The sequence below is a fragment of the Bos indicus genome, chromosome 7 (genome assembly GCF_029378745.1).
Source record: "Bos indicus isolate NIAB-ARS_2022 breed Sahiwal x Tharparkar chromosome 7, NIAB-ARS_B.indTharparkar_mat_pri_1.0, whole genome shotgun sequence".
Taxonomy (NCBI): domain Eukaryota; kingdom Metazoa; phylum Chordata; class Mammalia; order Artiodactyla; family Bovidae; genus Bos; species Bos indicus.
Genome location: NC_091766.1, coordinates 43,363,244 through 43,390,891, shown reverse-complemented (window position 1 = coordinate 43,390,891; position 27,648 = coordinate 43,363,244). Strand labels below are relative to the sequence as shown.

General features: G+C 62.4%; 2 protein-coding genes across 12 annotated transcripts; one reads left to right on the top strand and one right to left on the bottom strand.

Annotated features, from left to right (window-relative positions):
• The first annotated feature begins 475 nt into the window (after nucleotides 1-475).
• On the top strand, nucleotides 476-9,415 carry CBARP (CACN subunit beta associated regulatory protein). 5 transcript variants are annotated; one of them, XM_070793488.1, is made up of 10 exons: nucleotides 476-726; nucleotides 2,500-2,605; nucleotides 2,693-2,832; nucleotides 3,053-3,117; nucleotides 3,465-3,609; nucleotides 3,768-3,939; nucleotides 4,170-4,307; nucleotides 4,748-4,958; nucleotides 6,114-6,297; nucleotides 7,386-9,415. In XM_070793488.1, the coding sequence occupies exons 2-10, from the start codon at nucleotides 2,507-2,509 to the stop codon at nucleotides 8,446-8,448; spliced, it is 2,217 nt and encodes a 738-aa protein (XP_070649589.1). In that variant the 5' UTR covers nucleotides 476-726; nucleotides 2,500-2,506; the 3' UTR covers nucleotides 8,449-9,415. The 5 variants fall into 5 exon arrangements, with proteins under 5 accessions (XP_070649589.1, XP_070649590.1, XP_070649588.1 ...); XM_070793489.1 differs by lacking the exon at nucleotides 476-726 and adding an exon at nucleotides 1,921-2,383 and having other exon boundaries at nucleotides 3,844-3,939; nucleotides 4,211-4,307; XM_070793487.1 differs by lacking the exons at nucleotides 476-726; nucleotides 2,693-2,832 and adding exons at nucleotides 1,922-2,383; nucleotides 3,229-3,302.
• STK11 (serine/threonine kinase 11) lies at nucleotides 9,249-26,536 on the bottom strand. Of its 7 annotated transcripts, none has more exons than XM_070793491.1 (10): nucleotides 25,177-26,533; nucleotides 18,080-18,163; nucleotides 17,410-17,499; nucleotides 16,797-16,929; nucleotides 16,577-16,713; nucleotides 15,762-15,889; nucleotides 13,623-13,680; nucleotides 13,247-13,440; nucleotides 11,070-11,283; nucleotides 9,249-10,286 (listed from the first exon to the last, which is right to left on the bottom strand). In XM_070793491.1, exons 1-10 carry the CDS (start codon nucleotides 25,464-25,466, stop codon nucleotides 10,064-10,066), a joined length of 1,551 nt encoding a protein of 516 aa, XP_070649592.1. In that variant the 5' UTR covers nucleotides 25,467-26,533; the 3' UTR covers nucleotides 9,249-10,063. The 7 variants fall into 7 exon arrangements, with proteins under 7 accessions (XP_070649592.1, XP_070649595.1, XP_070649594.1 ...); XM_070793494.1 differs by having other exon boundaries at nucleotides 10,069-10,286; nucleotides 11,070-11,288; nucleotides 25,177-26,530; XM_070793493.1 differs by having other exon boundaries at nucleotides 10,215-10,364; nucleotides 25,177-26,536.
• Between the last annotated feature and the right edge of the window lie 1,112 nt (nucleotides 26,537-27,648).

Genomic DNA, 27,648 nt, shown 5'->3' with positions numbered 1-27,648 from the left:
GATGATGCATAGCTGTCTGAGAAAGAGCAGCTTTGGGGCTGACCTGACATGGAGTTTCAGCAGGGTAGTCTTGTTTGGTGGCACTCACAATATGTTGGGTTCCATTATCTCTGCCAGTCTTAACAAGGCGAGCCTGACAGTGCAGCCCACACAAGGGAAGAAAGATGGACACGTGCCCCGGAGCTCCCTGGCTGTGCACCCAATAGGCTCCCAAATTGGGAAAGCCATCGATGGGGAGTCTGTGCACCCCCAGGATACTGGGCTGGGGGGAGTCCTGCGCCCCAGGACCAACACTCCTTTGATTCCCCCTTCCCCTGAGGTCGAGGAATCGTGCGCCGTGGACCTGGAACGGAGATTCAGCTGCCTCTGGAGAGGGCGGCTCCGCGTGGGGAGGGGGCGCCCGGGAGCGTAGGCTCCGCCCCCCGCCCCCTCCGGAAGGGAAGGAGAGGCGACGGCCGGCGCGGAGCAAGCGAGCGAGACGCGGTGGCGAGTGCGGTTGGGGCGGCCGGCCGGGGACCGGGCGGCACCGAGCTGGTCGGAGCTGGCTAGCAGCCAACGCGATCACGTGTGCAGCCCCTCCTCTCGCGCCTACCTCCCCCGCGCGCCGCGCTCTCCATTCATAAATTCTCCTCCTGCTGCTACCGCCGCTACCGGGCGCCGGAGCCAGCCGGGAGCGCCGCGCAGCCGCCTGCCCGCCGCCCATGGGCCGCGCACCCCGGCGCTGAGGTAGGCGCGTGCGGGCCTGGGGTTGCACTGGGTCGGGCGGGGGGCAGGGCGAGGCCGCACGGCTAGCTCTGGCTAGAGATCTCCGGCCCTTGCCCGCGAGGCGGCGAGGCCGGAGGCTGAGAGCGGAGGAGCCGTGGTCGGCGTGGGGGCCAATCTTTAGCGCTCTGCACCCGAACTTCAGCGCCCGTGATAGGGACCCTCGCCCACGCCCACCGCAGCCTGTTTCCCCTTGAGAGATTCGGCCAGAGCCGTGGCATTTCCGCCCCCTGGCTTAGCCCGAGATTGAGACAAGCCCAAAGTCGGTTATCTGCATCTCACTTCTCGCCATCCCCATCTCCGGGGCCGGTTGGGGACGCGGGGGTGGGCGCAATGGTGAGCCCGATCCGGAGCCGAGACCCCGCGGGTCTTAAGGGTGGCCTGTGGCCAACCTTCGCCCTAGGTTCACGTCCCCGACTGCCCCCTAGAAGCCCACCTCCCTTACCCCTGGGCCTCCTACTGTCTTTCCTGGTCTCCTGTCAACGTCTCTGTGCCTCTGCCACCTCCTCCTCTAGCCTGAACTCATTTCCCGACCTACATAGAGGGGCCCCCTCCCCCATGGATGCAGGGGACCCGCGACCAGCCTCTGACCCGAAGTGCCGAGGACACCTGGCTTTTGCCAGGCCCCTCCCCTGCTATGGGCCTCGGTCCCCGCCTCCCTTCGTCCAGTTGGGTGAAAACCCCGATGGATTGGGGGCGCTGGAACCTGTGCACAGTCTCCCATTCCTGTGGGCAGGGGCCGCGCGCAGTGCCCACTCAGAGCTGCTGGTCATCCTTGCCCCAGACTCCGTTCCCTGACAATCCAGAGTGCAGCCGCCGGTCCTTCCCACCGGGAGGGCGCATTGGGGAGGGCGGTCAGGTGCAACGTCCAGGCAGTCCCTCTGCTGAGATCTGAGACCCTTCCTATCTCGGTGCCCCCAGCGTCAGGCAGACGTGGAGCCAGCCGGCTCCGGCAGGGAAGGGTGCGGCGGGGGCACGCCAGCGGCCGGCACCGGCGGGCGGCGGCGGCAGCAGCCATCTTGCCGCCCCGGGCTGGCTCCAGCCGCCCCAGTAGGAGGCCTCCCTCCCCCGCGCCCCCTCCCCTCCCCAATGCTCCCTGGCAACCCGCCTCCCCCTCCCCCCCCCCCCCCATCTCGGCCTGCTAGCTCAGTCACCATGGGAACCAGATTCTTGAGGGTTGGGAACAGATGCGCCTCCTTTGGCCTTGTCACTCCCACTAGCGCTGGGCGGAGTGAGTCCTGAACCTCCTGGAGTCGTGACCTGGGGATCCCAGGGCTCGGCCTCTCCGCCCCCTCCCCTGGCTGGACAGCCCCGCGGATGGTCCGAGTCCCGGCTATTTTGGAAGCCGTCTCCTGGGGCCGAGGCAGCCCCTCCCTCTCCCCGGATGGGGCAGGCCGGACCCCAGAACCCTGGGGTCTGGCGGTAGTGAGCTGATTCGGGTCTCAGTTTCCCCTCTCCTGGGCAGGGCTCCCGGCCTGCGCCACCTTGCCGGGCTGGCCCCACCGGCTGGGGAAGCTGGCTATTGGTACGCACGCGCCTCCTCCTTTACAAAGATGGGGACATGGAGGTCTGATCTGAGCCGGTGGGGGCTGCCTCGTGGCTCCCCCAGCACCACCACTCTGTGAGTCACCGCCCTGTGTGGGCCCCTGCTCCCGCTCCCGGGAAGGAAGACGGGAGAGGGAACGCGGGAGCTGGAGCTGAGCAGGCCCTGCCTCCGCCCCCCACCCCTCCTCCTAGCCTCATCATGCAGCCCACGGCCACCATGGCCACGGCCGCCGCTGCCACCACCACCGCCACGGTTGCCCTGACCACGACGTGGGACAACGCCACGGATCGCCCTACAGTGAGTGAGGGATGGGGGGAAAGGGGGGGACGGGGCTGCCAGAGGTCATGCCCACTGGCCCTGACCCCTGACCTGCTGGCCCCGCAGGCAGAGCCTGGCCCAATCCTGGACAGCTATCTGCTGCTGATGGTGGTGATGGCGCTCTTTGTCGGGGGCGCCCTCGCGGTGCTGTCGGGTGCGCTTCTGCTCTGCAGGCGCTGCTGGGAGGCGCACCGACGCCTCCACAGGTGCGCAGTCCCCTCTCCCCCACCCCCTCGGGGAACTGGGACAGGTCAGCGTGAGAGCTCCCCTAAGAGCAGGTGCAGGCATGCAGGCGTACTTCTAAAGGACAGTGCCCAGGCTCCAGTGAGCTCGGGATGCTGCCTGTTGGGAGCCCTGCTGGGGCCCCAGGGAGGGCAGCCAATCTGGGTCCTCAGGCCCACTGTGCTCTCTCGCTGCACTCCCCAGAGCCCCAGAGGAAGCAGAGAAGACCACCACCACCTACCTGGACAACGGTGCCCACCCCACCCAAGGTGAGGCTCCCTTCCAGGCCCTGTCCCAGCCTGTCTGCCCACACCTGGCCACCCCGCAGCCGCCCCCCTTGGGCCGCCTGACCATCTGTGTCTGTCTGTCTCCCCCACCAGACTGGGCGCGGCTCGATTCCGACTCATCTCTGTTTCCTTAAGCCCACGCGTAGGTGCTCACAGGCGCGTGCTGCGTGAGTGAGTGTGTGAGCGGATGAGCGAGTGCCCGTCCACCCTCCCACCCTGCCCCGCCCCTGGTGGTTAGCCGGGCCCTCTGTGCTCCCTTCCCAACCACTCCCCTCCCTAGTCGCCTGCCGGCCCACTCGTGGCCCACCCTCTCTTGGCTCTCCTCGCAGACCCCGAGTTCAGGGGGGAGGATCCGGAGGGTCAGGACACCGAGACCCAGCGCTTCTTGTCCACCAGCTCCACCGGCCGCCGGGTGTCCTTCAATGAAGCAGCCCTGTTTGAGCAGAGTCGGAAGGCGCAGGACAAGGGCCGCCGGTAAGGAGGGCCAGTGCAGCGGCTAACCTGGGAACTCGCCTTGCCGCCCCCGCCCTCCCCAGCACCTGGTGGGCAGTGACAGCGGGGCTGGAGAGGGCACTGGAGTGTGTGTGGGGGCCCGGCTTGCCCGAGGTGACAGGCAGGCGCGCTGGGCGCAGGTACACCCTGACGGAGGGGGACTTCCACCACCTGAAGAATGCCCGCCTCACCCACCTGCACCTGCCGCCCCTCAAGATCGTCACCATTCACGAGTGTGACTCTGGTGAGGCCAGTGCAACTGCCACACCACACTCCACGGTTGTCCCCAAGGCCAGCCTTGCCATATTCCAGGTGAGTCAGGTGGCAGGTGGCCCGGAGCTCAGGGGTGGGACCCCAACCCCACCCCCACCCAGCAGGCACCACCTTGCCCACCCACACCCTCCCCCAGCTGTGCCCCTCACCTCAGACTGGGAAGTGGGGCCTGGCCAGGTCCAGTGGGTGGGGGTCCAGCACGCCCCCTCACCCACCCATGCTCTTTGACCTGTCACTGCTTCCTCCTCCCCCCTGGCTCTGTCCCACAGCCCCCGGGGAAGGCCCTCACCGGCCGCTCCGTGGGCCCCAGCTCCGCCCTGCCAGGTGACCCCTACAACTCGGCCGTGGGCCCTGCCAACTTCGGGATCAGCCCCTCGGCCTCCAGTGACTCCGGGGAAGGCAGCTCGGTGAGGCCTCCCCAGCTCCGTCCTCTGCCCCTCTCCAGCATGGGTCAGCCTATGGGCCTCTACCTGGTCCCCGCCCCGGGAGGAAGAGGGTCAGGTTATACATGGGGCCCACGTGCATTTGGCTCACCTCCTCCAGGATTGTCCAGCAGCTGGAGAGGGCATGGTCAGGACCATCCCAGGCTGTGGGACAGGACACCCCCTACCCTGTCCTGTTCTGGGCTGGGCAAGACAGAGCTGGCCTTTGCCTGGAGAGCCTCTCAGGCAAGGTCTGGGGGTTGGGGAGAGGCCCAGCCCCCCCTGGTTTAGCGTGGCCCCCACCCAGCCCCAGCTCTCTGCTCTTCCTCTGCACTCCAAGTGAGTGACAAGTGGCCCAAGCCAGGCGGGCACTCGGGCAGCAGGGAGGGGTTAGCGGATCTCAGAGCATCTCTCTTCTCTCACAGCTGGACACTGGGGCCAGGAGCGCCAAGCCTGGTGTGCAGGGGGCTGCAGCAGGGCCTGGGGAGGCGGGCCCAGGCTCTGGGGCAGGCCCCGTCCTGCAGTTCTTCACCCGCCTGAGGCGCCATGCTAGCCTGGACGGGGCCAGCCCCTATTTCAAGGTCAAGAAATGGAAACTGGAGCCCAGCCAGCGGGCATCCAGTCTGGACACAAGAGGTGAGCTGCAGCCGCTGGTGGGGAGTGAGGCCCAGGGGGATGTGGAGCAGCAGGTGGCTCTGCACCGTCGGGGGCGGGTGGGGAGGTGGTCCCCAGTCCCCACCCCAGACTGGCCAGCATCATCTGCTCACTAGTGGGCATCTGGCCCACAAGCTGGTCAGGAGGATGACCGGGGCTGCACACAGTGAGCCAGTAAAGCCAGGGCTTGTCCAGCTAGAGCGGACAACAGTGAGCTTCTCCCTTGAGGCCTCGTACAGTGTTTCTGGCGCTGTAGTCAGCTAGATGACATGTACTATGGTATGGCTGTGTGCCAGTAAAACTTTATTTACAACCACAGGTGGTCAGCCTTTGATGCTGCAGACCCCTCCTCATGGTGCCCTGGACACAGGGCTTCTAAAACCTCAACCCAGGGGCCATGCAGGTCGGGGGTGGCGGTGGTGGGTGTGGCACCAACTCCTGGGACCAATGCTGCTCACTGGAGCTCAGAAGGGCCAGGCTGCTAGGGCACTTACTGCCCTGGGTCCCAGTGCCAGGAGAGGCAGGGTGAGGGGATTAGGGACAGCACCTTGTTGGAGCCAGGCTCCGGCGCCATGGGGCGAGGGAGGGCTGATTTCTGGTTGAGTGCTCCTGGCCGGGAAGGGGAGGGGAGGGCTTGTCCTGCTGCCCCACTGGGAGCCTAGGTGGAGCCTGTAATTCCAGAGGTGATTACAGGCAAATGCACACAAGAAGCACGCAGAACCTGTCTGCTGGGTTACTACCATCCCCACCCCTGAGGCTCTACCACCAGTTTCCCTGGCCCACCAGTGAGGTGGGATCTGGAGCTGGCAGGAGAGAGCATCACCTCTCCCCCTCCCCTGTCTCTTACTTGGCCCTACCTTCACCCTTCAGCCAGGCCGTGTCTTACTTGATGACCAGGACAAGTCCTTGCTCTGGCCACACCTGCCTGCTGCCTTGGCACCTCCACGCATGCCCACCCTGGCCGCTGGGCTTGGTCCTGGTCTTCCGACCCTCAGCACCTTCGTTTCCCAGCTGCACCACAGGGTGGGATAGACACTCACCTGGTCCAGGCTGGTGTCTGCTGGCCTGGCTCAGATGTGGGCAGTGGGCCTGGTGCCAGGAGGGGCTTAGGCAGGTGGTCGGTTTTCCTTTACACAGGCTCCCCCAAGCGACACCACTTCCAGCGGCAGCGGGCAGCCAGTGAGAGCATGGAGCAGGAGGAAGGGGATGCCCCCCACGTGGACTTCATCCAGTACATTGCCAGCGCGGGTGACACCATGGTCTTCCCAAGCCCCCGCCCCTTTCTGGCCAGCCCCACCAGCCCGCCCCCCAGTCTCGGCAGGTATTTTTCAGTAGATAGAGGTGCTGGGGTGGACCTGTGGGCCCCTGCCCCATCCCATCCCCCATAGGTGGCCCCGAGGACGGGCGGTCGAGTCCCTCTGGCTCCACAGTCTTCCTGGAGGCTGCCTCACTGGGGCCATCTCTCCAGCATGGGCTGCAGAAGGGAAGTGGGGGAGAATGGGCAAGGGTTGAGGGATGGGTGGGGCCCCTGCATCCTGCTGAAGCCTAGGGCGTGAAGGTCTCTGCTGTGGACCCAGGGTACTTCCCGCTTGCTGGTGCTCCTGGGGCTGGACAGCTGCTACTCAGAAACTGTTATCACCACTTCTGGGGGTGCCACCCTCTCCCTCAGCCTAAGGGCAACTCCCAGGAAACTCTGGGCCCCTGTCAGCAGGATGGACAACTGGACCCAAGGAGCAGGGCAGGCTTCCAAGTCCTGGGTGCTTCCTGGTCAGGGAGATCACAACACTTTCTATGTGTTATCTTCCTCCTGGGTCCCTGTCAATCTGTGGTGGGGGCCCCTGGAGGGGTCACCCAGGTGTCCGGGCTCAGGTGGACTCCACTTGGTCCAATCCAACCCCAGCAACCCCTTGGTACACGAAGTTCTTAGTAAGAAGGCATTTCCTGAGAAGAACCTTAACTCTTTCAGGGCGAGGGGCCAACCCCCTGCACTACCAGCAGATGCCCTGGTCACATTTTCTTTTAACATTTTATTTATTTTTAATTGAAGGATAATCGCTTTACAAATCGTGTTGGTTTCTGCCATACATCGGCATGAGTCAGCCATAGATATACGTGTTATACATATATCCCCTCCCTCTTGAACCTCCCTCCCATCTCTCCTGTAAGACCCTGGTTGAACTGGCAGGCGCCAGGACGGCTCTGGGTTAACCCAAGAGCATCCAGGCCAAAGTGGACAGGCAGCACTCAGAAACATCATCTTCCACAGCCCGGCCAAGCCTAAAGGGTTCCCATCTGTGCCCATCGTCCTGGACCGAGAAGCAGGGTGGTCAAGAGGGGGCGGGGAGGGGACGCGGGGCGGGGGGAAGAAGGGGGGCCAATGCAGCCTCCTGACTGCGGCCTGGTTTGTAGGCTAGAGGCAGCCGAGGAGGTGGGCGCCGCAGGTGGAGCGAGCCCTGAGTCCCCCCTAGAGCGTGGCATCATCGCGGGGCCTGAACAGCTACAAGACTCAGATGGAGAGCGAGACGCGGGGCTCGAGCAGGCCCCGACCATCTACCGCGATATCTGGAGTTTGCGCGCCTCGCTCGAGCTGCACGCGGCTGCCTCTTCAGACCACAGCAGCAGCGGCAACGACCGTGACTCGGTGCGCAGTGGCGACAGCTCGGGCTCGGGCTCCGGGGGCGCCGCACCCGTCTTTCCACCGCCCTCGCCGCCACCCACACCCATGCCGCGGCCGGCGGATGGAGAGACGGGCGGACCACGCAAGCTGCTGCAGATGGACAGCGGCTATGCCAGCATCGAAGGCCGCGGTGTGGGGGATGATGGGCCCCCTAGCGCGCCCGAGAAGCGCTCCTCCTTTACGAGTGCAGGCCGCGAGGCCACCGTGGGCTGCAGCTTCGAGAGCCCCGCACCAGAGACACCCGTCCGTCCCCGCAGCCCGCGTGCCTGGCCTCGCCGCGCTCCGCGCCGCGACTACAGCATCGATGAGAAGACAGACGCGCTGTTCCACGAGTTTCTACGCCACGACCCGCACTTCGACGACGCCCTGTCTGCCACAGCACGCCATAGGGCGCGCGCGCACCCGCACCCTCATGCACGCAAGCAGTGGCAGCAGCGGGGCCGGCAGCACAGCGACCCTGGAGCACGCGCTGCGCCCCCCACCCCATCCACGGCCCAATCTGGTGCCCCCCGCCCCGCGCGCGCACCCCTGCGCCGCGGAGACAGTGTCGACTGCCCGCCCGACGGCAGAGCAGGTGATGACCCGGCCACGTCCTCCATCCCCGTCATCGAGGAGGAGCCCGGTGGTGGATGCCCGGGGTCCGGCCTGTGCGCTGGGACCCCGGGTGCGCTGCTGGACAAGCTGGCGGCCAGCCTCGACGACAGGCTCTTCCCACCGCGGCTGGCCCAGCCGGTCGCCGTGGCCCCTGCGTTGGCCACGGCCGCGCCCACGTCCCCTGACCACAGCCCGGTCTAAGCCTGCGCCCCGTGCCCACCTCGTCAGCTTATTCGGCACCGGCGGGGCCCCGGTGCCGAACATACCTGGGGTGCGACGCCCCGGCGCGCCTGCGCTGGGACCGCGGGCCTGGAGCACCAGCGCGGTTCCCCAGGCGCCCCAACGAGCGCACGCACAGTCCCCTCCAGGCACTTGGTAGAGTCGACTAGAGGGAGTGTGGGGGATTCTAACCCTGGGGTCCCGAGGGCCACACTCAACTTCCCTTGGCCCCAGACTGTGGCCTCGGGGTGTTGACGGGGGTTGCCAAGTGCGCGGCGCTGCGTCTCTGGCACATAGATACGGAAAGCGCATGCGCAGGGCTTGCATCCAGACGGTGTGATACGGGCCTACCGCGCAATACGCATGCGCACAGCGCCTCTTCCAGAGACCAATGAAGCCTCGAGATTCGCTCGAAGCGCACGCGCCACGATTTGCGCCAAGACACAAGCGCAGGGACCGCAGGGCGTCAAAGCTCAATCTCTTGATTGAGCCGTCCCTGGCTAGGAGGTTAGCTCGAGGCCGCAGCCACCAACCCTTCGAAGCCGTTTACCTCACCGCGGCGAGTGCTCGCGGCAGTCCGCACCCCCCCCACACACCCCCGAGCAATAACCGCTGCCGCCGCCCCCAGCCCTGCACACGCCTTCCACCTCGCTCCTTCCCCGTGTCTGCACCCCACACCCGCCCTCCGCATGTTGAGCGGGCCGCACGCCCCGTAACCGCTCCGTCCAAAGAGCCGCCAGGACTCACCAGTGTTTTGAGACATAAAACCCAAATGGTCAAGGTTTCAAGTTTCCCAAGCTTTATTTATTGCCAAAAGATGGGGCAGCCCTCGCCAGCGGCCGAGTCGCCCTGCCCCGCCCCTCCTTTCGAAGCTTCCTGCAGTCTGTGTACCATCCAGTGATGGAATTTGTGTTCTGTTTTCTGGTTGATTATAAATATTTACTGCATACTCTTGCTTGCTCTGGGTTGTTTCTGGGGACCCGAGAGCGCAGACATCTTGCGGATAAGGGGATGAGGCACCCCCTAGCCACGATGCTGTGAAGCTGTGGGCCCGGCTGAGCAGAAGGGCCTGTGGAAATTTGGGGAGGCCGGGCTCCCGCTGAGAGCAGAGAGATCCAGCATGGCTAGAAGCAAATATGCTTAGGAGGCCCAGGTCTCCAGCAGGTAGCCCGGCCAGCCCCTCCACTGTGGGACCCACAAAGGGACCCAGGCTCAGGCTCAGATCCCCTGACAGCATGCTGCCACCCATAGTTCCCAAACATCCCTCACAACCACAGCTCAAATCCACCTGTTTTATTTTTTGTTTAAAAAATAAAAATAAAAAGGAACCAACCAAACAACAAACACAAGGAGGCCGCCTGGTTCCCTTGGGCATGGGCATGCATCTGGGTCAGCAGGCCTGCACATCATGCCCATCCCGCTGCGGCTGTGGTTGATATGAACACATCACCAGGTGTGGGAGGTGCTAACCAGTGGCAGAGTAAAAAGAGGAGTTGGGGTGGACGAGAACCAGTAGTCTCAACGTAAAGTGCATGGCGAAGGCTGGCATGGGGCCACGCCGGGCCCTCTCCCTCCTCCCCTAGCTGGGGGAAGGGGCTCAGCACAGGATTGCAGTCAGCAGGAGGTTGTGTCCACCGGCTACCGAGGGAGGGCCAGACTCCAGTCCCTGCTGTCCCCCAGCCACAGCCCTCCAGGACCCTCTGGCTTCCAGAGGAGCAGTCAGCACAGAGGGCGCTGTGGCAGCCTTCCTGGGCAGTGAGCAGCAGGCCAGCTGTCGATGGGAAGACTGAGCAGGACCAGGCCAGGCTCCTGGGGACGGACTAAGACCAGGACACAGGTGGGTCACTTCTGGGCCAAGCAAGGTCCTGTGTCACAGGCAGCATGCTCTCCCTGGATCCCTCCAGAGGGTGGGGAAATGGAGACCTAGTCACACAGTGCTGTCAGACACCTCCACTGGCCAGGGAGAGCTGCGCTGCCTCAAGGGCCCACCCCAGGAATCTCTGGTCGCCTGGTGGGATTAAGCAGGGCCCTTGTGCCACAGATCCAGGCCTCCCTGCAAAGAGCTTCTACCCTACCTGACCGGTTCTGATACTGGCAGGTAAGTTCTGTGGGGGCCATTTCAGGGGCAGCTCCCAGGGAGAGGGGGCATGGATGGACAGGGGCTGGACCCTCAGGCCTCCACCCCACTGCTCATATCCTGAGTGGCAATGAGTGTGCAAGCACCTGTGAGGCCCACCCAAAACGCCCTTTGTGGACTGGGTGGTCAGGGCTGGGAGGAGGGAACAGGGAGAAATGACAGCCTCAGTCAGAGCACAGCCCCCTGCACTACCCCACCCCCCAAACTCCTCCAATGCCAGGAGCAGCCCTGGGCTGGACAGGAGGCAAGCCCCTCGGGTCTGCAAAACAGCCTGTCAGCTTGAGGGGCCCTCCTCCTGCACACACACCCCTCCAAGCCCCCGCCCCACACCAAGTAGCCAGTGTTCTGCAGAAAGTGACTTCCTTCAACTGCAACCCAGACCCCAGGAACAGTGACACAAACCAAGACAGTAGTGTCCACAATGTGCCCCACCCCCCTGACCCCTCTGGTCCCGGTCCCATCCTACCTGCGGGCAGCCACCCTCATTGCTGTTTGCAGGCCGACAGCCGGCGGATCTTGCTGCTGGCCGAGCAGGCCTTGCGGGCAGGGTTGGAGGCGGCGCTGGCCCGGCGCTCTGCCCTCGACCTGGTATTCAGCTGGGTGGTGTCGGTGCCATTCACGCACACAGCCTTGGGAAGGACCCGGTTCTGTGCACTCCGCCCAGCCTCCTCCTCCAGAACCTGACCTTAAGAGGAGAGGGCCAGAGTGTGCTGACTGGGGATCCCAAAGCACACACACTCTGCATCATTCCTGCCTGAACCCAGGGCCCCCACCACCTGTCCCATCTGACCTGCCACAGGGCCTCATCCAGGGAGCGGGAGGGCGGGCCTTCGAACCAACCGACCAGAGTCAGGCCCAGCCCACGCTCACCTGCCCGTTCAGCTGTGAGAGGGGCTCCGCACTCAGGTGAGTGGGAATGTGGTGGAGGACCAGAGGCCTGGGGCCCGAGCCTTAGCTCTCTCACCTGGGTGAAGGCCAGAGCCCACTGGGCCCTGTGGAACACAAGTGGCTGTACTCAAGCCAGGCGTCCAGACTTGATGTCTCTCTCGAAACAGCCCACCCTGGTTCTCCATGCCAGGCACAAAAGAACACAGAGGCAGGTTCGGGCGCCTCCCATACCCCATGCCTTCCTGCACGGCCTGCCAGCCCTCACTGGTTCCTGGGGCCCTGCTTCGTGCCTGCTGAGCGGTGGGGGAGGGAGGGGTGCAGGAGCCCATGCTGACCACAGCACACCCTCCTCCCGTGGATACCAGGAAACCACCACAGCTGCCTCGAGCCCGTCTGGTCCTCACACAGGAATGAGTTTCCACCAGCGGCATGTGGGGCCTGACTCGGCCTCTGGACCTTACTGGAAGCCACCTAGGCATGTGTACAGGCAGCAACTCAGGTCAGAACTCAAGAGCATGGCAGGGTGGGCGGGTGTCAGGAGCCTGCTCTAATGGGGGACGGGAGTGCCAGGGCGCCGAGTACCACAATGCTGCTCAGACCACCAGGGTTCAGCCTCCAGCACAGCAACCAGAGCTGGGGGTTGGCCGGCAGGTAAGGAATCTGCTCCACTTGCCCTCAAGGCACCAAGGGCACTGGCCCAAGCAAAACCCCTCAGGGTGGGTGGCAGGACGAGGGACAAACCAGGGAGACCCTGGTGAGCAGATCATGAGATAGGACTGAGCAGATCATAAGACGGGACTGGAGCAGCCCCAACACAGCCTGCCGTTGGCCTAGGGCAGTTCGGCAAGGGGCAGCTGCCTGATCCCGGTGCAGGCTTGTCCCCCATCTGGAGTACGGACATTTCTGGACTAGGGGTCTAGCTTGGGCCCAGACAACTGCTCTTGAACAAACATTCCACACCAAGGAAAAGTAGCCCAGGCCTCTGGCATAGGCCTTAAGGGACAGCGTGTAGTCAGTGCCCAGCGGGCCTTGGGGGGGCCCAGCAGGGTCCACACTCAGCCAGCCAGACACCTGTCCCAGAGCCCCAGTGCCTCCCAAAAGAACACCTTGATCCTATCCTGCCAGGAACAGAGGTCCAGGAGGCCTGACTTTGGACTGGGCTGTGGCCGAGTTTCCCAGCACAGGGTCTCTGACCTGACCCCAAGACCCCAGTGGGAAATGGCTACAGCCAGCCACCATGTGCACCAGAGGCCTGACATGTCCTGGGAGTTTGGGTCCGTGCCCACAGGCCACCCTGCACACAGGCTCTTTCTACAGACAACACCTAAGTCCTGGCCGACGAGCCAGAAGGAGGCAAGCAGGACCTCACGTGCGATGCAGGCAGACCTTTATGCGGAGCCAGTGGAACCAGCCCTGGGGCAGCACAGAACCGCGGACGCGGTGGCGGGGCAGTGGCCCAGCCTCCCTCACACCCTGGGCAGGGTCAGCGAGAGCCCGCAGTGCACAGGGTGCGGGCAGGGCGGTGCTACACTAGGGCCTGGGCTCTGCCTGGAGCTCCTCCAAGGCCCTGGCCTCAGCTTCCTCTCCAGAAAGTTCTGAGCACGGGCTCTCCCGTGGGCCTCTCTCTCTAAGCCCTGCCTCAGACGCCTCCTCGCCACCTGGGGAAGAAGGCCAGGCATCAGCAGGGCACTGGCGCCAAGAGGGCCACTGGACCCTTGGGCAGAGCCCCCGGCCCTCCCCTCGATCGGGGCTCACCCGGCACTGTGAAGTCCTGAGTGTAGATGACGTCGTCCTCAATGTCGAAGAGCTCGTCGTCCACGTCGTCAGCACAGCCGTGCAGGTCCTCCAGGTAGGGCATCACTGTCATGCCCCGCCACCGGTCCTTGCAGTCCGCGCTGGGCGGGATGGGCACCGGCTGCTCAGCTGGTGGGTGCTTCTTCCGGAACCAGCTGTGGGAGCAGGGCATCAGGGTGTCCAGGATGGCTCCCCACACGGGACCACCCTCAATTCCCACAGAGAACTACGTGGCGTGCAGAGATGGAGAAGGGTGGGGCCAACAGGAAAGACTGAGCCGGCAAGACCCCTGCACCCGACCCTCCCCCTCCAGCACCCAGCCGGGCCAGGGACTCACCTGTGCTGCCGGATCTGCTGTATGGAGAACCGCTTGGCCGGCTCATACTCCAGCATCCCTGCCAGGAGACCAGCCGGGGGCGGGGTCAGCGCGGGCAGAGGCCCCGCCCCTGCCTGGGAGGGGTGGGGGCGGAGGGCGTGGCGCATGTGAGCGGAGCCCCGCCCCCGCTGCAAAGCGAGGTCAGGAAGGAGACCGGAGCAGGCTGGAACACAGGACAAGAGCCCACCCCAGGGATCCTGAACCTGTCCACACGTCCCAGGAAGACAAAGCACAGGGGTCGACCCTGCAGTGCCCACCCGGCTCTGGCCAGCAAAGCCTGTGACTGGCAATTCCTGCCGGAACCCCAAATCCCCAAGGCGGCAGCAGGAGAACCAGGGGCCTCCAGGGGGACACACTCTAGAACCTGTGTGAAGGCCTTTGCCTGGAACCCGGACATGCAGAATGGGCAAGGCAGCCCATAGGTCTTGCTGGGCTGCCCTGAGGTGGCAGGGCTACAGGGGTGCAGAGCCCACAGTCCCTGTCTGCCCGCCACCCCCCAACCACCGCCCCCCGCAGGTGGCTCTGTTCTCAGAAAAGTGTAACTCTGGGATGCTGGCACTCAGAGCTGAGCCTGAGTGGTGCAGAAGAGGAAAGATCATGGTCACAGCCCTGTTGTGGGAGAGCAAAGGCAGGGCTGGGGTGGTGTTCCAGAGACCTGTGGGCAGGAGGCTTGCCACCCAGCTAGGCAAGACCTCTAGGCAGGCCCAGGCAGAGAGGACAGGACACTGCCTGGACCTGGGGGACAGGGACAACCAAGACCCTCCGCCATCTCATCAGCCAGACTTGGGGCTGCTTCTTATTTATTTCGTTGCACTGGGTCTTAGGTGAGGCATGAGATCTAGTTCACTGACCAGACATCGAGCCAGGGCCCCCTGCATTGGGAACTTGCAGTTGTAACCACAGGACCAGCAGGGAAGTCCCCCTAACTTGGGACTGTTTCAAGTGTTTTATGAGTGTGAAGGCAATAACAGGTCATCATCTGTGTCACTGGAGCAAAGAAAGCTTAAAACTGAGAGAATTCCAACCCATCAGTCCTCGATGAAGAAGGTCTAAAACATCAGTCCTTGCTAGAGCTGGGGGAGGCTGGGGGTGTGTGGTGGGGGGTTGGGCTGTGAGCCTTCAAGGAACACTTGGGCAGGGAGGGCCAGGTCTGAGTCTGTGGGGCTGCCACCTCCCACATTCCAACAACACCCTGGGAGGGCGGGAGCCCAGTGCCTGGCTGCCAGGGTGACCCTGATGTGGAGGGCGGGACTGGGTTGCACCACTGCAGAGCACTTGAACTGCAGCTGCTCAGCTTCACTTCACCTTCACTAACAACCAGAGAACTGGCGTGACTCCGTCATCAGGAGGCTCCGGAGCCACGCAGGACTGTGAAGCTGCTTGTTCATCTGTAGGCCACATACAGGCTAAAGCACGGATTAGGTGTCCGGCACAAGCCGAACGTCAGGTCAGTTACACAAGGCCCCGGGATTGCGGGCAGAGGACCTAGGACGGTACCAGTCACACAGGCAATATCCTGGATGTGCTGTATCATCAAAACTAGCTTCACCAGGGAGCTCCCTGCCAGTCCAGGAGTGAAGACTCTGTGCTTTCACTGCTGTGGACCTGGGTGCAATCCCTGGTCAGGGAGTAGGATCCCATAAGCCATGTGTGGTGTACAAAAACATAAAACACTAACTTCAGCCAAACCCCAGGATGCTGGTGTGGCTTTATGGGGGCCACCTTGGGTCAGGCTCCTGGGGGGGGGGGCAGTGCCACCTGCTGAGCATCCTGGGAACTGCAGCAGAAAGAGGTCCTGCAGGAGACCCCCCCACTCACTGTTACTTCCCCTAGGGATGGGTAATCAGGACAGGGTGGAACCAAGACCCAGGGCAGGTGGCAGAGCCCAAAGGAGCCAGCGACCCCTCCCATGCTCCACTCGGGCTGCTCTCCAAGCCTGGCTAGGCTGTGCCCACCTCCCATGGCAGGGGGGGGGGGGGGGCGCGGTGGTGCAGGCGGCTGCAGCACAGAGATGGCTCAGCTCTCAAGAAGCCAGTGGTCTATGGAAGACCTTCGGGAGCCCCCACACCTACAGCCTAGCATTCACCCTGAAGGCCTCACCTCTGAGCAGGTCTGAGAGTGGGGGCCCACAGTCCCCCGGTATGGTGTAGTCCCCCTTCCCGATGTTCTCAAACAGCTTGTAGATGTTGTCGCCCTCGAATGGGTACAGGCCTGTTGTGATGTTGTAGCTGTGACCCAGGAGGACAGACCAGTCAGAGCCTGCCCTGTGGCCCTGGAGCCTCTGCCACACTCCCCCACCCCCACTACACACACACACACCCCACCCCCTGCAGGGATCGGACGTGAGGACGATGGTCTGGAACACACAGTGCTGCTGGCTCACTGTGAAGACACGGAAAGCCACTGGACTGCGCGCTCTAACAGGATGGGTCAGGGGACATCTGTCAGTGAGCTCTCAGTGGAATAAAACGGATGCCTCTTTGCCCAGACCATTGGCTGCCTCACGGGGCTGCAGCACCAACTCGCCTTGGGTGGGAGAACACAGGCCCCCTCGCTGCTGCCGGGCTTATAGAGGGATAGATGCAAGGCAGTCTGGGTCGGAGCCAAGCATCACTGGCGACTTGTGGTATCTTTAAGAACTCAGGCCCAGGAGTCAGGACAGAAAGCCTCGCCCGAACAGTGATGGGTGACTCGCGCAGGGGAACACCAGCACAAGGCCGAGGTGGGCAAGAGGACAACTGGTCCCAGTGCATGTGCCCCTCCCCACAGGCCTCCTGACCGTGGCCTCCCCAGACATAGGGGACCTGCCAGGAGGGGCAGGTCGTGAAGGCCTGGAGTCTGAACCGAGTGCCTGGGGCTGGGTTGGGTGAGTTAGAGGGACCCTGGGCTAAAGGCACCAGGCCCAGGGCACTTACAGCGTGACTCCAGCTGACCAGATGTCCACCTTGAAGCCAGAGAAGGTGTCCAGGCCATTGGCAATCTCAGGTGGCTGGAATGCTGGAGAGCCCTGGCTGGTCCGGCACGTGTCATCCTCAGCAAACGGGTGCAGTGCCTGTGGCAGTGCCAGGTAGCCCTTAGGAAATGGCCCCAGGGACTGGACCCCGTGCCCCGTCCGCCCCGGGCCCCCCTACGCACCTCAGCCACACCCAGGTCAGAGATCTTGAGCGTGCCACCAGTGGTGAGCAGCAAGTTGCCGGGCTTGATATCCTTGTGCACGATGCCCTGGCTGTGCAGGTATTCCAGGCCGTCCACCAGCTGGCAGAAATACCTGCGGGCACAGCTCTGTGACCACCACCCAGGGCCAGCCACCTGGGCTGTGCTGTCACCCTAGTCTCTGGCCTGGAAAGAGCCATGCTGCTCACCGCCCCTGCCCCCCGTCCCCTCCTACCACAGGCCAGCTGGTCCTCCAAGCAACTGGGGGCTGACTCTCCAGGAGAAGTTGGCCTTGGGGCAGTGAGGCCCAGTCAGGGGCTCCCCCAGCACCAGGAGGCCTCACAGCCTCAGGCAACGGGCATGCAGGGCAGTGTGTGTGCAGAGAGGAGCCAGTGGGCTGTCACAGGGCATGCACAGCAGCCAGGGTACACAGTCGCAAACTGGGCGCCAAAGCCCTGAGTTTTAAAACACACTTGAACTTCCATCTCACTCGTGCTCAGAATAACCTCTCTGAACACAGGACCAGGTCCCTTAAGGCCCTGGCCCTGAGTGACCTGCAGGGGCGGGGGCAGTGGCGGGGCTCGAGTTCACTCACCCATGGGCCTGGCACACAGGGAAGCGCTTCTCTGGCACACTGTCCAGCATCTCCTGCATGCCACACACGCAGTACTCCATCACCATGTACGTGGGCCGTGCTAAGGAAAATACGCAGCAAGCACCCCGCTCTGGACAGGACAGGCCCTGGGACACAGACAAATGCTGGGGGTGGGGCTGCACCAGAGGAGTGAGTAGGAGCACTTGGGAGGGATCATGGGCATTGCAGTGGATCCCCACCTCTCCACAGATCCTCCAGCGCCTTCCTGTGGAGCTCTGTGCCGCCTCCGGGCTCAGGCCACACAGCCCAGCATGAAGGCCCCTGGTTGTTCCATCCCAAGGAGGAGCTTAAGCCTCGCCCCCAAGGGGAGTGAGGGATAGAGGCCCAGGGGCCCTGGGGAAGAGAAGGCTGGAATAGTGGGGGGGTGGGGAGGGAGTGAGAAAGGGTGGGAGCCAGGGTCAGGTCGAGGCCCCCCAGCCACACCTCTTTGTGAAAAGCCCAGTAATTCTGCATCTAAAAGGTCAGAGATAGACCCCTCAGCAGGACCCCAGGCCCCTAGACCTGGCCTCTGGGAGTCGCAGCTCAAGAGGAGAGGGGAAGGCCAAGCAGACTGCCAATATGCCCACCCACCCGTGGGGACATGCCCAGCTCCCCACCCCCTGCAGGATATATCTTCTGCTTCTCCTCGTTGTACAGCACATCCACTAGCTGGATGACGTTCCTGTGCCGCAGCCTCCTCAGCAGCTGGATCTCCCTGGAGAGAGGACGGGTGGTCAGTCGAGTCCCGGCAGCCCGGGCACACCCAACATGTGGAGGGCACCGCATGGAGGGTGCCAGGTCTGCCAGAGCCCAGCAGGGCTTCAACACAGCAACAAGACCAGGAACATCCAACACTTGGACTGAAGATGCATGGAGACCACAGCAAGGGCGCACAGGGGCAGCACAAGGGGTGTGGGAGCTGGGACTCCAGAGACAGCCCTCTCCACCCCCACCCCCACCCCGTTGCCAGTGCAGCTCCTGAGGATTCTCTGCAGGAGCCGGTGGTAGTAAAGGGGGAAAAGTCGGAGGTCTGTGAGGCGGCTTCGAAGAACGCCGAACAGTCACCAACTGACCCAGCACCTTCACTCAGGGTATGTGCCTTGGAGGACTGAGAACATGCGACATGTGCACATGTGCTCATGGCAGCACCATCCATGGCATGGAAGCCCAAGGGTGGACACAGTGTCCCTCCACACCCAGGAGCATCCCTCAGCCCTGAAAAGGAGAGAAGCCCTGATACTTGCTACCACATAGACGGGCCCTGAGAACACGATGCTCAGTGAGAGAAGCAGACACAGGACACGCAGGGTGTGATCCCACTGATGGGAAACGTCCAGAACAGGCTGATCCACAGACACAGAGAGTGGGTTCCTGGTTGTCAGGGGCTGGGGAGGGGATAGAGTGACAGAGGAGACAGGGCTTCTTTTTGGGGTGATGGAATGTCCTGGACCTACACAGAGATGACCATTACTAAAAAGATACCAAGTGCCACGAAACTGCATGATATGTGAGTAATACCTCAATAAAGGTTTTGTAAAGTCCTCACCAGGAAGCCCATGCGTGATACATAAGAACATCAGGGCAGGTGAGGGCCCGCCCTCTTGAGACTCAGCTCCCACCCCTCCCACTGTCCACATTTCATGAAAAGGTCGCCTATTCCAGAAAACCCACACCCCACCCTCACAGACCAGTGCACGATCCTGGGCCCTCATAGTGGAGGTCCTCCTTCCACGCGGATCATGGCCCGGCACTCAGAGCCCCCACTTCCTAGAGCCAGTGCGCAGGAGGCCCTCCACTTGCAGGAGGAAACACAGCTTCACAGTGGCTTCTTGCAAGCCCACTGGCTGCTCCGTCCCTGCCCAGGGTCCCCTCTAGGCCAAGAGGATGCACATCTAAATTCTCCTCTGAACTGAAGCAGGGGGAGGTGACTCAGAGGCTTAGCCCCGGGTTCACATCATCTGGCCACCAGGGTGAGCAGGGACCACACACACGGCAGCTCCACCTGGGTACTGACCCTGGCTGTGCGGGCTCTGTGGGTACGTGGGGAGCAGACTCTGATGTGAGGAGTCCCCCTACATCGTGACACAACCACCACGATGTCTCCCAGTATCTCTGGGTGTCCCTGGGGACAAGGCAGTATGGTGAGTCCTGGTGGGTGGGAGCAGACTCCCCAGCCTGCCTCTGGCAGGGCCTCCCTCAGCCTGCCCAGCTTGGGCCCACTGTGGACCAGCAGGTCCCACTCACTCCTGCAACAGGCCTTCCCAGGCTGCTGTGGGCCAGGCACTGGGTCCGTGGGCACCCTGTCCTGGGGGTCCCCTCAGACGCTCCAGGCCCACCAGCACTCCTTGGCAGTGGCCCTGTGCTCCCAGGCTTCCTTCCCCCATCATCTCATAGCTCTGACTCCCAGCCTGCTGCCGGCTCCCCAGGGCCAGAGCTCAACTGTGGTGACTCAGGGCCCCTCCCCTGCCTTTAAGTTCTCCACCCCTTCTATCCGACGGAGAGGTGGACACCCCAGGCCGCCCAAATGGAAGCCTTTGTCCTGACAGTAGTGACGAGGCGTCTGGGGTCTCTGCCGCGTGCTGCCTGGTCGGAGTACAAAGCAGCTCCTTGCAGAGGTGCCAGGAGAGAGGGCCCCAGGGAGGGGTCCTGGGGCAGCTCCCTCAGTGTTTGATGTCTGCTAAGGTAACTGGCCAGCAAGGGCACCCACCACGGGGACGGGATTTGCAGCCCAGAGGGGAAAGCGGCACATGGCGGCAAACTCAATAGAGAGCCCGCAGGCTGGGGCGGGGATGGGACACAGGGCCCAGTGCAGACCAAACTCCTGAGGCATAGGGACAGCTCAGGTGACCATCCCCATCAGCCTCCTGAGAAGTGAGTGAGCCCGATGTCAACACCAAGGAAGGGGCAACACCACCAGGGAAGGGGTCACGGTGTCAAACTCTATGAGAAGAGAATTGCACACCCACAAGGCCAGGACTGCAGCGGAGACAGCACAGACACACACTCCGAGTGGGTGAGGGGATGCAGGAGGATCCCTGAAACATGCACTGCAGGGGCCGAGATGTTCTCGTCACCTAGGAATAGCACCACTGGCCAGAGAAAAAGAAAAACATTATTTAAAGAAAGAGGAAAGCCGGGCGCTCAGCCAGGATGCAGGAAGTGAAATGAGAGGAAGCAAGCCTTCCGGTCCAGCCGCAGTTGCTCAGGGCGGGCATCGCAGGGACCTGCCTGTGGTGCTGGGAGCAGAGTGGAGCTGGGGTGGGCTCGCTGACCGCCCACAAGGGGAGGGCAATGAAAGAGCCGGGTCCTAAAGCACTGGAGTTCACAGAAGAGTGCAGCTGCCCCCATGGCAACCCACCTCAGGGCCCCGGGACCGGCCACCTCGTTCCCTCTAGATGCTGACGGGTCCACAGAGAGCAAGGAAGGGGTGATGGCTGCTCTGGCCGAGGGACACTGAGCAAGACCCCCTCACCCCTTGGTCCTTCTGCTGATGCTTTCAATCATGTGGCGAGGGGCAAGAGACGAAAATGAGGAGAAACTCAAGAAAAGTGAAGTTCAACACAACACGTGCTCGCACAACTGCCAAGCACCACAATTCCTAATGGGCATCAACAGGGGATGACCCATGCATCCACTGATGGGGATGGATACACATGTCCACACACAGGGGCAACAGGAGTAGATAACCCACACGTCTACTGCTAAGGATGGATACACACGTCCACACAACACACCCACGGGCATCAGGAGGGGATGACCCACACATCCACTGATGGGGTCAGATACACATCCCCCCACACACACGGGCAGCATCAGAAGCTCTGACACTCGCTATCATGTGGATGCACCTGAGAACACGAGAGGAGCAGACACAGAACACATAGCGTGTGATTACACTGATGGGAAACGTCCAGAACATGCCGATCCACAGAGAGTGGGTTCCTGGTTGTCAGGGGCTGCGAGGGGGAGCAGGGGTAACTGATGACAGGGATGGGGCTTCCTTTTCGGACATGGGCTGTTCCAGAACTAGAGATAGGTTGTGGTCGCACTCTCCAGGAAAGTACCTGACCCTGAGTTACCTGCTCACAGCTGAGTTTCAAATCATGTAAAACGTGTCTCACTAAAGCTGTTCAGAGAACATGCCACCTCCAGCTGTGTAGTAGACACATGATGATGGGCGACTGGGCTGTGACTTCCAACAGGCTTCTGGGTGAGGGGCCAGCGTCCCCCATGCTCTAGCCTGGGCTGTCCCTATGGCCCCTGGGCTCCATTGCATATAGTCACCCCTAAGTCAGGACGTGCAATGAGATCCTGGGTGCCTCAAGGAGCAGCTGTGCCCTAGTGATGACAGGTGGCCTCAGGGAGGAAGCTTTACCAATACCTGGATAGTGGGGGTACCAGCAGATGCCAGGACCTGGCAGAGGCCACTTGGGATGGGAACGAGGGCCAGGAAAGTCCAGGCTAAGCTACAATCCCAAGTACTCACTCTCGGGTCCAAGAGCCCACCAGTCACCACTGCTGGCCTGGAGACTGGCACTGGGCACTTGGGCCAGGACGCAAGGCAGGAGCACCAGGAACACTGATAAAGAAGGAGGCTGGCAGGGCCTCAAGTTGCCAGTCCCGGCTCTGCACAGCTCACCGAGCACATGCATCAGGCACACAGCAGGCACAGGCCCTGAGCTGCCCTCTCACAGAGGGAACGTGGGGCGGGAGCATGGAGACTGTCCCTGCTTCTCAACAGCTGATGGAAAAGCTCACAAAGAATAGGACCTTGTGACAGGTGAGAATCCTGTAAGCTGGGCCCATCTGCCCTCCCAGGGGTCAGGGCAGAGGGGTGTGTACCCACCATCTGTACAGGCATGAAGCCCCAGGGCTGCTCCCAGCCAGGGAGGCACCAGCATGGCCTCTGTGGCTGACCGGAAAAACAAGCAGATACAACTTATATGGAAAATGACCCTTTTCATTCAAAGGTCCTTGGATTGGTAAAGAGAAGTTCAAAGGTGTCAGTGTTAAAATGACAACTGCTTTCTTTTTCACTTCTTGATGCTTTTCTGAATGTTCCTATTTTACAACAAGAACAAGTTAGCATGACTTCCCTGGCAGTCCAGTGGCTAAGAGTCCAAGCTCCCAATGCAGGGGGTCCAGGTTCCATCCCTGGGTCGGGAAGATCCTGGAGAAGGGCATGGCAATACCCTCCAGTAGAAAACCCACGAACAGAGGAGCCTGGCAGGCTACAGTCCATAAGGTTGCAGAGTCAGACATGACTGAGAGACTTACACACATAAAAAAAAAGAACAAAGAGGGACAAGCACAAACCACAGCAGCCCTCCTGGGAGGAGTCACAGGAGGGGAGACTTCCTCTGTCACACACTGCATTTCGTAAGGAATGCGTCCATCCCAACTGGAGCTGCGGGACTCCTGAGGCTTGTCTGGAAAGTTCTGGACACTTCACTCCATGAGAAGAGTCTGGAGTTGAGTTTATTAAGTCTCTCCAAGACAAAGGAGCCTTTTTTCTTCTTTGTAGCTGCCTGCCAGCAAGGCTGACCCAGAAGCCTGGATCTTGGGGCCCTGCTTGAATGCCCGCACAGAACAGTCCAGCACATATCGTCAGGATTCAGGACAAGGGAACAGGGCACTCAGAGCAGGGCTCGCCCTCATGACATTCAGGAAGGAGGCACGGGGGTTCTAACCTGAAGGCACATACCCAGCAGGCCCTCCCAGCACCAGCCCACAGGTGGCCAGCCGGCACGGGGCCAGAGCTGAGCTCCGAGAGGGGAAGACCTGTGCCTCTGGGGCTGAGACGGACAAAAGGGCCCGACCCTGCAGCTGTGGCACCTCACAGCAACCCCCAGGCCGCTGTGGATGCCAACCACCCTGCCTCCCCAGGCTCAGTCTCCCCAAGGCTTCCTCCAATGGACACTGTCTTCACAGTTCCAGAGACCACAGCTGATGGCTCAGGAAACCAGAACTGGGAGCCGTGATCTTCCGTCGGATGGCCAAGCAGGAGGGAATCTCTGGGTGGTGATCGCCCTGTAACTTGACCTTGGGCACATACATTTGCAGATGGGGAGGGGCTACCTCAGGTGTGCGTCACCCTTTGGAAGAACTGGGCACTCACCCACCTGACACCTCTCCCTCATCTCAGGGTGGGGCATCTGCAGATGTTCCGGGTGCCCCACTTTCTCTGAAGCCCCCGGGATGGCCAGCAGTGGCTGGGGTGGCCCTAACCAAACATCAATTGGTGCTGGAAATGAGCCTGGCCCCTCCCAGCTTGGGATGCAGCAGAGCATAAGGCACCAGACACTAGGGCGACCTGCGCCAACTCCATCCAGGAGGGCTTGTCCAGGCTGGAAGAGTCCAGCACCCCACTCCTGGGACAGACCAAGGAATGAGGCCTAAGAGGAGCCAGGAGGACAAGGACCAGCCCTGGAGAGAATGTGTGTGTGGGGGGGTTCCCTTTCTGCCAGCAGCATCCAGAAGCCCACTGGCCCTCAAACCACAGCGGTGGCCAACTGGTAGCCCGAGGGTCACCTCTTCCCCACACACTTCTGGATTAAGAAGAAAAGGTGACTCAGAGAAACAGGGAGTGGGGATTGGATCAGAAGTGTGGCCTAACTTAGCCTGCAGGAGGGCACTGGCACCCACTGTCACCTGGCCTGTCTCACCCAGGACACTGGTGGCCCCTGCCTAACCCTCACCATGCAGGTGGCAGATGTGCACAGAGAACTGGCTGGGCTGGCTCTGGGACGCCTGGTCCTGCCGTTGCTGGGGGTCCATGGCTGGGGCACGGTCTGCAACCGGTCTGGCCCCACTGCCCTGCTCTCCAGGTGTCCCACAGCAGACAAAAGCAGCTGGGCGCTCACTGTCAAACTGCCCGGAGAGCAGCGGGGCTGGGGGGAGGGGTGAGAGTGATCAGGGAGCAGCACTCCCAGGACCTGCCAAGGTCACCAGCCAGTCCTGCCGCCTGGCCCGTTAGATAAAGCCTTGGGCTGGGGTAGGGTGGGATCCCCAGGCAGCAGAGATAAGGAGAGGGTGTCCCCTTCCAGAACTAGCATAAAGGACGGAGGCAGGGCTCCCACCGCCTTGGGGATGCCTATGGCCAGACAAGCGCCTGAAAAAAATCTGTGTAAAAAGTTCGCCTGGACACAAGCCGACCCCCACTTCTCAGGAGCCACCAAGCCTGCAAGTCGTGGATGTGTCCTGTGGCACATCCCAGGCGAGTGAGAAAAGGCCAAGTTCCCCTCTGCAGACTGATAAACCGGTGCAAACAATTATTTTTGGCAACCGCAGCGTCCCCCTCCAACAAGGTAAACAAATGGCGTGTCCCGGCCCTAGTAACAGCCTCACGCTGGGACGAAACCTGCTGGCGGCAGGCAGAGCCCTTTCCGAACCCAACTGCTTTTGGTTTTCCGAAGCCAAACCAACGCTGGCCGCCTCCGCCGGGTACCTGAGCCCTCCGGACAGCTAAGAGGGCACAGAGGGAGAGGGGCGCCCCCTTCCGAGGAGGGCCCCGCCGCGGCTGAGAGCAGGACGCAACGAGCGATCCTGACTTCACTAAAGTTCCCCAAAGAGTTGCCCACGACTCTCCCTGGCTGGTCGACTCGGGTGCTTAAGGAAACGGAGGACGGAAGAAAATAACCGAGAAGAGAAGGGAAGAGGAAGGGAGGGAAGGGGGAAGAAGGGGGCCGCCCAGCGGCGCGCGTCCCCACCCAGGAAGCCCGGACTTACTTCTTCACGTTGGCCTCCCCGTTAGGGATCCTCCGCAACTTCTTCTTCTTGAGGATTTTGACGGCTCTTCTGCACAGTGTCTCCGAGTCCAGCACCTCCTTCACCTTGCCGTACGACCCCTCCCCCAGCAGGTCCCCCATCAGGTACTTTCCGATGAGCTTGGCCCGCTTGCGGCGGGGCTGGTAGATGACCTCGGTGGAGTCGATCCGGTGGATGAATGTGTCCATCCCCACCGACATCAGCTCGCCCTCTGTAAACATGCCCAGTTGCTGCGGGTCCGCCACCTCCATCCTGAACTCCAGGCCTCCGACTCCGGCCGGCGGTCCCTTATCCCCTTTGTGAACTTCGCGGGGAGCGGTTCTTCCTTTTGTTTCTCCCTCCCCGCCCCGCCTCAAAATTCCCTTCTCCAAAATTAAAAGTCAACAAAATCGAAAAAATAAGAGAAAAAGAAAAAAAATAACAAAGGAAAACCCTCTTGGAAAAGAAACGATTGTACTGAACGTAAGTTCAAAAGGCGCGGCTGGTCCAGAGCCCGGGCAGCCGGGCGTGCGCAGCGTCCCAAGTTTGGGGGCCGCCCGACCTCGGACCTTCGGGGCGGGCAGGCGCGTCCACGGGGGCCCTCGGGAGGCCGGTGGGGCCGGGAAGTGCTAGGTCATCCTCCAGGGACTTTAGACCCTCGAACGAACACGGACGCGGCCGGGCCGAGTCTTCTCCGCGCCGTCCATTACCAGCGGGCCATGGCGCGCGCCCGGGGTCCCGCGCAGGCCAGCTCTGGGGCTTCCAGAGCTGGACAGGTGAGCTTTGCCGGGAGCAGGGCGCGCAGCTCGGGGGCGTTTCCCGCCGTCTGGGGCGCCCGGGACGCCGGCAGGTGCGTATCCGGAGCGCGCGGGGCACCTTCGTCCAGCTCGTCCAGCTCGGCCAGCTCCCGCCAGCGCCGGGGCTGCCCGGGGCCCGCCGGCTGCAAGGAGCAAGGCTCGTCCAAACCAGCCGTCGCCCGGGCGCCCGCACACCGGCCCGGGACACCCAGCGACCGCGCGGGCCCGGCGGGCGCCTCGCCCCAAACGGCAGCCCGCGCTCGCTCTCCGCCCGAACGCCGTCGGTCGCGGACAGCGGGGCGCGCGGGGCTCCGGGCAGCCGAGGCGGCGCAGGCCGCAGGCCCCGGACCGGGGTTCCCGGAGTTGCCGGGGCCCGGGCGGCGCGTATCGCGCCGCGGCCGCCGCGCGCGTGGAGCAGGCGGGGCGGCGCGGGGGCCCAGCCCATGCAAAGCGGCCGCTCTGCCGGCCGGCGCCCGCCGCCGCTACCGCCGCGCCCCGCCTCAGTCGCGGGCGCCCCGGGCCTCCTCCCCCTTCCGCGCCCGACACGCCGCCGCCATCTTGTTTACCTCCTCCCCCGCCCTGCACCGCCTCTCCGCCGCACGCCCGCCGCGGGCCCGCCCCTCGCGGCGCCGACGTGCACGCCCGTTGGCCGAGCCTACCAGCCCCGTCCCCTCAGCGAACCCTGCCGCCACCGCCCATTGGGCCATCTGGACCCAGGCGGGCCCCGGAGCGGGGATTGGTTCTCGTTCGGCCCCGCCCCAGGGGTGGTTACTGCTCGCTCATTGGTCCGCGGACACGCCCGTCAAGTGGAGGGGGCGGGAAGCAAGTGCGGGGAGGTGAGGCCGTGGCGTTGACCTGGGAGGGGTTGAAGGCTGGGGTTGGAGTTCGCGAAGGCCGAGGGTCGCCTCGGAACCGGGAGACGTGGGAGGGAGGGTGTCTGAGCACAGCCCTGGCTGTCCCGGATACGGCTCACAGATGCTGGTGGGCGCCTGCTAGGGCCTGTCCCCCGAAATCTCTTTTGAAGCGAGGTCAAGGGTCAAAAAGTAGCCGAAAGTGGCCAATTGAAGGCAGAAAGCCTTTATTAAGCATCTCTCAGGCCAGACGGGGCGAGAAGTGCGCTGGACCGTCTCTACCCTAAAGAATCTCACGGGGTAAAACGCAGTACTCAGCTGGCATGGTGCCAGCAAAGTGCTTTGGATGAAAAATACAGAGATGGCAAAATACTAGGGCTTGATGAAATTGAAAATTCCTCCAGGCCTGTGGGTTTTTTCTACCTTTCTGTTTTTTATCACTTGATTATTTTGCCAGAGCAAACTGCTTGTCTTGAGTGGGAACGATGGGAGCTGACACTGTCAGATTCGGGCTCTAGGCTGCGAGTTCTGAGCCTGACACCTGTGGACTGCCTAAATCTATGTGTGAAATTGAGTGTGTCCTTGTGTGTGTTCTTGGGGACATCTAGGACTTTCATCAGATTCTCAAATGACCCACAGAAGGCAGATTGCTGTGGCTTTGGGGATGGGGGGACCACAAGTCACACCAACATACAAGCCAGCCCTAATTAGAACATGTAGATTAGCCCCAAATTCCTTTTTCTTAATCATAAAGAGCAGAGCAGAAACCAATGAAACAGAATAGAAAAAAAAAAAAAAAACAAAAA